Source organism: Pristiophorus japonicus, chromosome 2 (genome assembly GCF_044704955.1).
Source record: "Pristiophorus japonicus isolate sPriJap1 chromosome 2, sPriJap1.hap1, whole genome shotgun sequence".
In the NCBI taxonomy this organism is placed as follows: Eukaryota; Metazoa; Chordata; class Chondrichthyes; family Pristiophoridae; genus Pristiophorus; species Pristiophorus japonicus.
In genome coordinates this window covers 297,097,338-297,109,932 of record NC_091978.1, presented here as the reverse complement: position 1 = coordinate 297,109,932, position 12,595 = coordinate 297,097,338, and the positions used below count along the sequence as shown (strand labels likewise).

The 12,595-nt window shown below is 46.4% G+C and overlaps 1 protein-coding gene across 1 annotated transcript in view; it reads right to left on the bottom strand.

Moving 5' to 3' along the window:
* dctn6 (dynactin subunit 6) overlaps positions 1–11,177 on the bottom strand; it is a 166,292-nt gene extending 155,115 nt beyond the window's left edge. The window contains exon 1 of the mRNA XM_070871635.1: positions 11,094–11,177. Coding sequence (XP_070727736.1) covers positions 11,094–11,128 — 35 coding nt within the window. The 5' untranslated portion in view covers positions 11,129–11,177. The remainder of the gene's footprint in view (positions 1–11,093) is intronic.
* Positions 11,178–12,595: the final 1,418 nt, after the last annotated feature.

Genomic DNA, 12,595 nt, shown 5'->3' with positions numbered 1-12,595 from the left:
ACAACTAATCCTCCACCCTTTCATTGAAGTCAAAATGGCATCCGTAGTGCCCATTTTCCTTCTCGTAGGCCCAAAAAAAGCAACTATTTCTCAGCACTCTTTTGAGCCTTGCATCGGCCCAGCGAAGTGCATACTAGATGCTGAAACTTGGGATGGGCCTTGTGTGGACTATAATTTCGGCGATCTTCTAGGCGATCGAAATGGAAACTTAGGCACCTGTTTTTCGGGTGCTATTTTGGGCCTAGTTTCCACTTTTTGCTCAAAATGGACGAATGAGGTCAATTTTGGGCCATATATAGGCGATGTGAAGTAGAAAATCTAGCCCATAGAAACATAGAAAATAGGTGCAGGAGTAGGCCATTCAGCCCTTCGATAAGATCATGGCTGATCATTCACCTCAGTATCCCTTTCCTGCTTTCTCTCCATACCCTTGATCCCTTCAGCCGTAAGGGCCATATCTAACTCCCTCTTGAATATATCTAATGAACTGGCATCAACAACCCTCTGCGGTGGAGAATTCCACAGGTTAACCACTCGCCGAGTGAAGAAGTTTCTCCTCATCTCGGTCCTAAATAGCTTACCCTTTATCATTAGACTGTGACCCCTGGTTCTGGATTTCCCCAACATCGGGAACATTCTTCCTGCATCTAACCTATCCAGTCCCGTCAGAATCTTATATGTTTCTATGAGATCCCCTCTCATTCTTCTAAACTCCAGTGAATACAAGCCCAGTCGATCCAGTCTCTCCTCATATGTCAGTCCTGCCATCCCTGGAATCAGTCTGGTGAACCTTCACTGCACTCCCTCAATAGCAAGAACGTCCTTCCTCAGATTAGGAGACCAAAACTGAACACAATATTCCAGGTGAGGGCTCACCAAGGCCCTGTACAGCTGCAGTAAGACCTCCCTGCTCCTATATGCAAATCCCCTAGCTATGAAGGCCAACATGCCATTTGCTTTCTTAACCGCCTGCTGTACCTGCATGCCAACTTTCAATGACTGATGTACCATGACACCCAGGTCTCGTTGCACCTCCCCTTTTCCTAATCTGCCGCCATTCAGATAATATTCTGCCTTCATGTTTTTGCCACCAAAGTGGATAACCTCACATTTATCCACATTATACTGCATCTGCCATGCCTTTACCCACTCACCTAACCTGTCCACGTCATTCTGCAGCCTCTTAGCATCCTCCTCACAGCTCACACCGCCACCCAGCTTAGTGTCATCTGCAAACTTGGAGATATTACTCTCAATTCCTTCATCTAAATCATTGATGTTTTAACAGAGACCACGCTTCAACATGAGCAGGAATGGGAACTAAACATTCCTGGCTACAATTATTCAGGAGGGTGGAGGTGGCAGTATTGATCAAGGATAACATTGCTAATGGGGGTGGTGCCAGAGGACTAGACAACTTCAAATGTTGCACCCCTGTTTAAAACAGGGAAGGTATCAACCCTGCAACTAGAGGCCAGTCAGCCAGTGGTGGGGAAACTTTTAGAGACAATAATCCAGGACAACATTAATTGGCGTTTGGAACAGTATGGGCTAGCACATGAAAGCCAGCATGGTTCTGTAAAAAGCAAATCATGTTTCACTAACTTGATCGAGTTCTTTGATGAAGTGACAGAGAAAGTTGATGTTGTGGATATGGACTTTTAAAAGGTGTTTGATAAAATGGCACATAATAAGACTGGTCAGTAAAATTAAAACCCAAGGTATTAAAGGGAAGGTGCCAGCGTGGATAGAAAATTGGCTAAGGGACAGAAAGCAGAGAGTAGTGGTGAATGGTTGTTTTCAGACTGGAGGGAAGTATATGGTGGTGTTCCCCAGCAGCCGGTATTAGGACCTCTGTTCTTTCATGATATATATGCATGGCATAATTTCAAAGTTTGCAGATGATACGAAATTTGAAAATGTATTAAACAATGAGGTGGATAGTAACAGACAACAGGAGGACTCATGACAGGTGAAACTTAATGTAGTGAAGTATGAGTTGAAACATTTTGGTAGGATGAATGAAGAGAGGCAAAATGAACTGAATGGTACAATTATAAAGGGGGTACAAAAAGAGAGAGACCTGGGGGTGTATTTACACAAATCTTTCAAAGTGGCAGGACAAATTGAGAAGACTTTTAAAAAAGCATATGGGATCCATGGCTAGACTTTCCACTTTGCTGGCTATCGTGGGCGATGTTCCAGCGATGTTCGATTTCTCAGCCTTACCGATCGCTGGAACATCGTCCATTTTTTGGATCGCAATTTTCCACTTGACGATAGGCCAGCGATATGAAATGGGCAATGCGAAAGGTCAGCGATGTGACATGCGCCCAGCGAACAGCCAGTGATGTGGAAGGCAAAAGCTTCCCTAGCAACGGCCTTCTGTGCATGCGATTTTTTTTTCTTGGTGACTGATTTTCCCACGTTTCGGGAGGTCAGGGGTCATCCACACCTGCGCAGAAGGCATGGGGGTGGGGGGCAGAGAGAGAGAGAGGAGATACTGAGAAGGCAGTGAATTAGAGGAGAAGAGAGAAAAGAGGCTTACAGATCAGAAGAGGTTTACAGATAGACTTTATGTAACGAACAGGGTGGATACAGGGGAACCAATGTATGTGGTGTATTTGGACTTCCAGAAGGCATTTGACAAGGTGCCACACAAAAGTTCACGGAGTTGGGGGGAATATATTAGCATGGATAGAAAATTGGCTGACAAACAGAAAACAGAGAGTTGGGATAAATGGTTCGTTCTCTGGTTGGCAATCAGTAATGGGTGGGGTGCCACAGGGATCAGTGCTGGGACCCCAACTATTTATAATCTATATTAACGACTTGGAAGAAGGTGCTAAATAGATTGACATCACTCAGTTAACAATTCACCCAATCCAGCTGGGATACATTCTAGGTTGCTGAGGGAAGTGAGGGTTAAAATAGCAGAAACTTTTCAATGCTCCTTAGATATGGGAATGGTGCCAGAGGACTGGATGATTGCACTCCTGTTCAAAAAAGAGGAGGGGGGTAACCTGGTAACTACAGGCCAATCAGTCTAATGTCAGTGTTGGGAAAACTACAAGAGAACAATGTTAAGGACAAAATTAATGCTCACTAATAAGGGACAGGCAGTCCGGATTTGTTAAAAGGCAAATCGTGTATGCTAACCCAATCAAGTTCTTGGATGAAGTAACAGAGAGGGTTGATGAAGGTGGTGCAGGAAATATTGTATATAGGAACTTTCAAAAGGCATTTGATAGAGTACCACATAACAAACTTATTCGGGAAATAGAAGCACATAGTAGTAAACAGACAGAGGTAACTTGGGTACGTAATTGGCCAAGGGATAAGAGGCATAGATTAGTGGTGAACGGATGTTTTTCTGACTGGAGAGAAGTATGCAGTGGGGTCGTACAGGGGTCAGTATTAGGACTATATATACACACACACAAAGATGAACATATTGTTTTAGAAAGAATTAAGAACTTGAAAATAGATGATATCCACCCGAGGGTCCTCAGGGAGATGGGACATATGCTGTGCGAGTCCCTAGCCTGTATTTTAATAACTCACGGCACTCTAGAATGGTTCCTATAGCCTGGAAGGAGGTTAATGTATTCCACATCTTTAAAACAGTGACATGACAGACCCGGGTAACTACAGGCTCTTTAGTTTATCAGTAATGGATAAGATGCTTGAGGGAATTATTAGGGTTGCAATATATGAATGTTTGGAGAGGGACATATTAGGGACACCCAATATGGCTTCATAAAAAAGGTCATGTCTTACAAATCTAATTATATTTTTGAAAAAGTTACAAAGTTGGTGGATGAGGGAAGTCCAGTAAACATTGTCTGCTTAAGACTTCCAAAAAGCTTTTGATAAGGTACCGCACAAGAGGCCTCTAGAAGATCGAAGCCTCTGGTATTAGTGGTAATATACTGAGCTGGATTGAGAGCTGTCCGGCAAGAAGTAGGCAAAAAGTAATTATAGATGGATTTGGATCTGTTTGGAGATCCCATAGGGATCGGTGTTGGACTATTTTTATTAATGATCTGGATGTAGGTTTTGGGGCACGATCTGCAAATTTGCAGATGATACCAAGATCTGTGTGAATATTAGGATTGTAGATGAGGCGCGTCTGCTTCAAGCAGATCTTAATGTGTTGGGAAATTGGGCTCATGAGCGGCAAATGATGTATAATTTAGATAAGTGAAGTGTTATGCATGTGGGCGGGACAAATGCTCATCATTCATACACCCTTCAAGGAAAAGCATTAAAGGTGGAGATAGAAAGAAATGTAGGCATTCTAGTGCATACATCTTTAAAGGTACGTGAGCAATGCTGTGAAGCGATAGCTAGAGTGACTAAGGTGTTCGGGTGCAGCCATAGGAGAATTGAGTATAAGACGAGGCATACTATCTTGTTCTTGTACAAGACCTTGGTCAGGCCGCACTTGGAATACTGTATCAAGTTTTGGTCTCCTCACATGGTGGATGATATTGAGGCTTTGGAAAGGGTACAGATTAGGGGCACTAGACGAAGTCTCAGCGTCTCAGTTACCAAAATAAGCGAAGAGAGTTGGGACTCTACACTTTAGAGCAGCATAGACTATGGGGAGATCTGATTGAGGTTTATAAAATGATGAAGGGAATAGATTGTGTTCCAGCTGACAGTTTGTTTCAATTATGTAGGTTAGGGAACCCCCGGCAACCAAATTTTAATTTGATTTTATTTCTTTTAAAGTTTAATTTGTTTTAATTGCCAGGTTTTAGTGTCCCCCTCCCCTTTTATAGGGGGCACTTATAAATTATATGATTTTAATGCCCAAAAAAAATCACAAAAGGAAGAAAAACCCACAAAAAAAACAAAAACAAAAAAAACAAAAAAAAGAGGGCAGGTATAAGTGTCTGGAGTGTCCCCCAGATCGGGGGGCACTCGATCTAATGTTTGTTTTGTACTCCCTAAAAAGAGTTGTAGGTTAGGGAGGACCGGGGGTCACAAATTTAAGTTGTATAAGGCTAGATCTAGATTAGATGTCAGGAGGTGGTTCTTTTCCCAATGAGAATAGTGTACCTCTGGAACAGGCTGCCATCTCGTGCAGTGGATGCTGATTCACTGAATTCCTTCAAGCGAGAGATGGACCTGTTTTTGGCTGGGACGCAGATCACCTCTTACAAAAGGAAGGTACCGCAGGGAATTTAGGGCCAGAGTGATCTCTTGGACTAGTTTTGATCACCTGGATGGGTTGGAGAGAAATTTCCCAGACTTTTATCCGAAATTGGTCTGGGTTAATTGTTCAGGTTGAACCTCTCTTATCAGAGACTCTTATCCGACATGCGCAGATAAATTTTTTTCGTACTCGCCAATATTCTCTGCTCGCATGAAGACGGAGGCTCTTTCCTCGGTCCGATTCTGAAGGCACCGATTGCCTAAGTAGCCTTGAGGGTGGGTATTCAAGTCCGGGGGGGGGTGGGGAAGAGGGAAAGTTCAAACTGTACTACTAATAATTATACTTTGAATTATATTATAAATAAAAGCTTGACATTTTTTTTTTAAATAAATATGTTTAAACCCCCCGGCTAGTTTTTCGTTTTGCCAAGCTTGGCCGCTATTTCTCCTCGATGCCGGGAACTCCTGCAACCACAGAGCCGCTGCAGTTCCACTTACGCTGCGCAGGCTTGCTCTTAACACTATCCAGGCTCAGCGCACGGATTGCACAGAGTCCCATCGACCTGCCTCCCGCGCCCTGGCTGGGGTCGGGCCGCGTCCTGGGCTGGCCATCCCTCCGCTCCGCTCCCTGCTGCCATCGGCGTCCCCTCCGGGGTCGGGCCATGTCCTGGGCTGGCCACTCCTCTCCTCCGCTCCGCTCCCAGCTGCCGTCAGCGCTCCCTCCGGGGTCAGGCTGGTGGGCTGTGTCCTTGGACTGGCCGCTCCTCCGCTCCCTACTGCCATCAGTGTGCCCTCTGGGGACAGGCCGCGTCCTTGGGCTGGCCGCTTCTCCCCTCCCCTCCCCTCCCCGCTGCCCTCAGCGCTCTGCCAAACAAAAAGAAAATACCTCTTCATTACTTTCAATGAGTTTGAGAGGGTAGGCCGGGGGCAGAGGGGGTGGGTCAGGGATATCTGCATCAGGGCTGGCTGGCTGGGGACTGGCAGTTGTAAAGGACGGTAAAACACATGACCTCCCCTTGTCCAGCAAAATCCCTTATCCAGCACAGGCCAGGTCCCGAGTGTGCCGGATAAGGGAGGTTCAAACTGTATCTGTTTTTTTGCCTCTCCCATTGTGTGGGACAGGTTCGGTGTACCAGAGGGGCTTTACCTGTCCCTCATTGTTCGTATGTTTGTATTTTATGGGTGGGTATAAGTGGAGAGAGACTTGGAGGTACATATTCACAAATCTTTGAAGTTGGCAGTGTTATGTAATGATGTGTGTATCGTCCCAGTACCTTAAATGTAATGTAAGCACTATGCCACACCACAGAGGGCGCTGTGGTGGGAAACCCTGGTAGTACCTGCAACAGGCACTATATAAGGCTGACCACCACACCCGAGAGGCACTCTGGAGCTGAATAATAAAGGACGAAGGTCACAGCAGTTAGACTTACACCAGACCGTGTGGAGTCAGTGATTTGTGTGCTACATACACCACATTGGCAACGAGGAAGCGGACGAACTCCACGCAACCATGGCTACTCTGGGCTCGCTAAAGGATTTTACCGTGGGCAATGATTGGGAGGCCTTTACGGAAAGGCTCGAGTACTACTTCACAGCAAACAACCTGACGGAGAACACATACGCAATGAGAGAGAAGCGTAAGGCGATATTGCTCTCCAGTTGTGGAGATGAGGTTTACTGTCTCGTCAGGGATTTGCTGGCACCCAGGAGCGCCAGGGACAAGTCATACGAGGAGCTGACTGAACTCATTCGTGACCAGTTGAAACCGAAGGAGAGCATCCTCACGGCCAGATACAAATTTTACCATCACTGCAGACCTGAGGGCCAGGATGTCACCAAATGTGCTGCGGACCTCAGGAGATCGCGGCGCCGTGTGATTTTGGGGCACACCTTGACGAGGCTTTGCGGGACGTTTTCATTATGGGGATTGGCCACGAGGGCCTCCTTCACAAGCTGCTGGCCACGGAACCCGCAGTCACTCTGACAAAGGCCATCACCATCAGCCGGGCATATATGCAGCACCAAGCACATAATCCACACAGTCTCGAACCCGGCAGGCACTGTCCACAGGATAGCGCCCACCACGGACAAAACTGCAGAATGTGGTTCTGCCCGGGGCAGAGAGCATGGACCTCGGGGTCCTGGAACTCAGAGTCCGCTGAGGGGGGCCAATCAAGCAGCACCATGCTGACGTTGTGGAGGAAGCCATGGGGCTCACCGGTGCAGGTTTGCGGAGTACACGTGCAATACCTGCCACGTTAAAGGCCACCTTCAGCGTATGTGTAAAAGAAATCAGACTCACCATGTGGCTGAGGAGATGGGGGATGATCCACTGTTCAGCACGGAGCAGGCAGAAGATGATGAGGTGTTGGGACTGTATACATGCACCGACGATTCGCCCCCAGTGATAAGGGAAGTAAAAATCAACGGCGTCCCTGTGAGTATGGAAGTGGACACGGGATCGTGTCTGTCGTTGATGAGTCGGAGAACTTTCGAAAAACTGTGGATTAACCCGGCTGCACGACCCAAGCTGGTCCCGGTCACGGCGAAGTTGCGTACCTACACCAGGGAACCAATACCTGTTCTTGGCAGAGCGATGGTGCAGGTATCCCACGGGGACGAGACACACACTTTACCTTTGTGGGTCATTGCAGGCGATGGGCCAACACTCCTTGGCCAGAGTTGGATGGGGACGGTCCCTGGGAGCTGGGAAGACTTCAGCACTCCACAGGCTGCTGCTCCCCGGGGTGCTGCCGTGCCCCGGGTCCCCAGAGAGCAGCACCAACTGAGCTGGAGCTGCAGCCTCAATCCACCCACAGGCAAGTCCCAGCCCCGCATCTCACACAGAGATCCTGCAGCCTCAGCTCCACAGGCAAGCAGCCCTGCACAGAGGGGCCTAGTGGGGGGGGGGGGGGGGGGGAAAGTGAGCCGGCAGGGTGCGAGGGATCCAGGATGGCCGGCGGTTCGGAAGAGCCCCGCCGAGGAGCAGTTAGCGTCGGGCGGCGGCAGCAGCTGGAGGTCGGGGGCTATGGAGGCCGCGGGGGACGCGGCAAGTCAGGTGGCAGCGGAGGGGAGCGGAGGCTGCGACGGCGGAGGGCATCCGGAGCGGCGGAGAAGAAGATGGCGGCGGCATCGTGTCGGAGCAGCAGAGCATCAAAGATAGCGGCGCCCAAGGAGAAGCCTCGTGGAATCCTCCTACATCAAAGATGGCGCCTTAAAAAGGAAATGCACCCGGGAGTCTTAAAAGGGCCTTACCAAGAGGTGGTCCCCACAAAGGCAGAGCGAGTCTAAAATGAGCTTTGCTAATATGAGATAGTGAATTTATAATAAGAATTACTTTTTTAATGCTGAATGGCCACTGTATTTGTGTAAAATAATGGATGAAGTACAATTAATGATAACGGCTAACAAGGAAATCAAGGATCCGTTACCAGTCAAAAACCAGTTAATGTACCAGATAATATGTACCATACTAACGCACTGTCTATGCCCACCTGCCTTCCGTTGGACAAGTGTGATGTTATGTAATGATGTGTGTATCGTTGTCCTGCGTCCTGGTTTGGGGGGGGGGGGGTGAGGGAGGTGATATGTAATGATGTGTGTATCGTCCCAGTACCTTAAATGTAATGTAAGCACTATGCCACACCACAGAGGGCGCTGTGGTGGGAAACCCTGGTAGTACCTGCAACAGGCACTATATAAGGCTGACCACCACACCTGAGAGGCACTCTGGAGCTGAATAATAAAGGACGAAGGTCACAGCAGTTAGATTTACACTAGACCGTGTGGAGTCAGTGATTTGTGTGCTCCATACACCACAGGCAGGGTATTAGTCATTTGGAGAAGCTGTGATTGCTTAACCTTCTCTGCTCTAAGAAGAACATAGTTCTAATTGAGGTAGTCAAAATTATGAGGGGTTTTGATCAGAGCAAGTAGGGAGAAACGGTTTCCTCTGGCAAGTGGGTCAGTAACCAGAGGTCATAGATTTAAAATAATTTTCAAAAAGAACCAGAGATGAAATGAGGAGACATTTTTTCCACAGAGGGTTGTTAAGATCTGGAACACACTAACTGAAAGGGTGGTGGAATCAGATTCCATGAGAAATTTCAAAATGCAACTGGACATGTACTTGGAGAACTAATCTGCAGAGTTATGGGGAAAAAGCTAGGGTGTGGGACTAATTGCATAGTTCTTTCAAAGAGCAGGCACAAGAACGATAGGCCAAATGGCCTCCTTATGTACTGTAAGTTTCTAAATACCTTTATTTTCCAAACGGGTATGCATTTATAAATTGTGCATGAACTGAAGAGGTTGTTTAATTCTAACATTGATTTTTATTTTGTACTATATAATAAATGATTGCTTACTTTACAAAGCTTATGCCTGAAGTTTCTTTAGGATAAAGCATCTATTGTGTTAACTATAGAATTAAGTCAAAAACAGTGTCAGTTCCCACATATACGCTGATGACACACCCAGCTCTCTCACTGCCACTTCTCTCGACCCCTCCACGGTCTTTAAATTGTCAGACTACTTGTCCGACATCAAGTTCCGGATGAGCAGAAATTTTCTCCAATTCAATATTGGGAAGACCAAAGCCATTATTTTCGGTCCCCACCACAAACTCTGTTCCCTAGCCACTGACTTCACCTCTCTCCCTAACTTCTGTCTGAGGCTGAACCAGACTGTTCGCAACCTTGGTGTCATATTTGACCCTGAACTGAACTTTCAACCACATATCCGCAGCATAACTAAGACCGTCCATTTCCACCTCCACACTTGCCTGAGCTCATCTGCTGCTGAAACCCTGATCCATGCTTTTATCTCCTCTAGACTTGACTATTCCAACACACTCCTGGCTGGCCTCCCACATACTACCCTACCTAAACTAGAGGTGATCCAAAACTCAGCTTCCCATGTCTTAACTCCCACCAAGTCCTGCTCACCCATCAGCCCTGTGCTCGCTGACCTACATTGGTTTCCAACACCTCGATTTAAAAATTCTCATCCTTATTTTCAAATCCCTCCATGGCCTTGCCCTCCCTATCTCTGTAATCACTTCCAGCCCCACAACCCACCCCCTACCGATGTCTGCACTCCTCTAATTCTGTCCTCTTGAGCATCCCTGATTATAATCGCTCAACCATTGGTAGCTCCGCCTTCTGTTGCCTGGGTCTGAAGCTCTGGAATTCCCTGCCTAAACCTCTCCACCTCCCTTTCCTCGTTCAAGATGCTCCTTAAAACATAACTCTTTGACTAAGCTTATGGTCACCTGTGCTAATTTCTCCTTATGCGGCTCGGTGTCAAATCTTTTATCTCATAATACTCCTATAAAGTGCTTTAGTTCATTTCCCTACGTTAAAAGGTGCTATATAAATGCAAGTTGTTCTTATGTGGAAATAGAAAGGCATTCTCCAAATTAAAGAATAAAAACATTGCACCTTTTTGTGCCTACACAAAAATATATATTTATAAATATATATAACATGGATGTGGTAGTGCTACTGAATGGGTCAATGTGAAGAAGCCACCAGTGTCAGGGAGATCAATAACATCTTATTAAAAATCTCAGGGTACAAGAAGGAAAAGTGGAATGTGAATAAAAAGAACAAAAGTGTAAGTGTTGGAAATCTGAAATTAAACCAGAAAATTCTAGAAACATGGCAAAGTAATCTATGGAGACCACAGACAAGTCAACAGAATTGAAATAAAAGAAAAATGACCACCATTTAAAAGGGTGGGAGAAAAAGAAAAAAAGCATTAAGTATGAGTAGAATGGCTTGTAATGTGCTTAAAAAAACATTTATACGAGACAACAAGACTTAACAGCATCATGAAAGAAACTAGAAAGACATTCTTGAAACCGTTTTTTGTTCAATCAGCATACTTCTGTCAAGATTCAGACCTGAACCGCCTTTTCTTTTTACCTTTTCTGGACTTGTTTTCCCATCACAATCTCCATCTTGTTGCTCGTCACTGCCAGCGCGCCTGCGCACTGGCCACATGCGAGTCTGGCCGGAACGCAATGATACGTCAGAGGCCTGCTGGCAGGAGTTAGTACGCATGCGCAGCACGGAGGGGCGGAATTTATCAGACGGGTAATTATGGACAGAGAAGGCAATCCGGCCCATTTTAGTAGCATTCTCGCCTCTGAGTCATAGAATCGTAGAAAGTTACAGCACTGGAGGCTGCTGAGCCCGCCGTGCCCGTGCCCGCTCTTTCAAAGAACAGTCCTGCTTAGTCCCAATGTTTCCCGAATTTTTTGGGTGGGAACGTGGCTCTGTCACAGACATTTAACATTAGTAAAACGGGAGTGGTGTCAGAGGACTGCAGAATTGTAAATGTTACACCCTTGTTCAAAAAAAGGGAGACACCAGTAGGCGCAACCTTCCGTGGTATATTCCCCAAATAAAAGCAAGGAGTGACGGCACAGGACAGCAGGTAGATGATTAGTTGGTGAGTTTTTTCTCTAAACTAGGGCAGTGGTTTAAACTAGGACTGGGAAACTATAATGCACTGTTTTTAATTTATAGCTTAACTAGTTAAACTAATTATCATAACTATAAATAATCGTTGAATAAAGACTTTAACTAATTAACTAAAGTAAGGCTAGTCTAAGATATGGCAGGGCAGGCTGTGTGTGTGGAAGTTTGTGGACGGCGAGACAATCCTAAGCAAACACATCTGCAGGAGATGTCTCCATCTCAAATTTCTCCGGCTCAGAGTCATTGAGCTGGAGTGCAAGTTGGAGACACTCCGCCACATAAGGAATTTCTGGACAATTTTATCCAGAATACAGTCACACCCCAGAGGAAAGCACAGGTTCAGGAATGGGGGGGGCGGCAGGTGTGAGTGTTAGGGAGCCCAACAGGTACGATGTGCTTTGTGAGGGAGGACAGCCATGTGCAAATTGGCATAGAAGCAGTCGGATCACGAGAATTAATATGTGGCTAAAGGGCTGGTGTAGGAAAGAGGGGTTCCTTATCATGGAGCACTGACACTAGTTCTGGGACAGGAAAGAGCTGTACCGATGGGATGTGATCCACCTGAGCCGGGATGGGACCCATGTCCGAGCGGAAAGGGTAAAATAGGAGGTGGCAAATGCTTTAAGCTAGTAAGAAGGGGGAGGGATCTACAAGAATCATAGAAATTTACAGCACAGAAGGAGTCCATTTTTGCCCATCATGACTGTGCCAGCTGACAATGAGCTATCCAGCCTAATCCCACTTTCCAGCTCTTGGTCCTGTAGCCTTATAGGTTATGGCACTTCAAGTGCATATCCAACTAATTTTTTTAAGTGGTGCAGGTTTCTGCCTCTACCACTCTCTGACAGTGAGATCTATACCCACACTACCCTCTGAGTGAAAATAAATTCCTCCTCAAATCCCCTCCAAACCTCCTACCAATTACTTTAAATCTATGCCCCTGG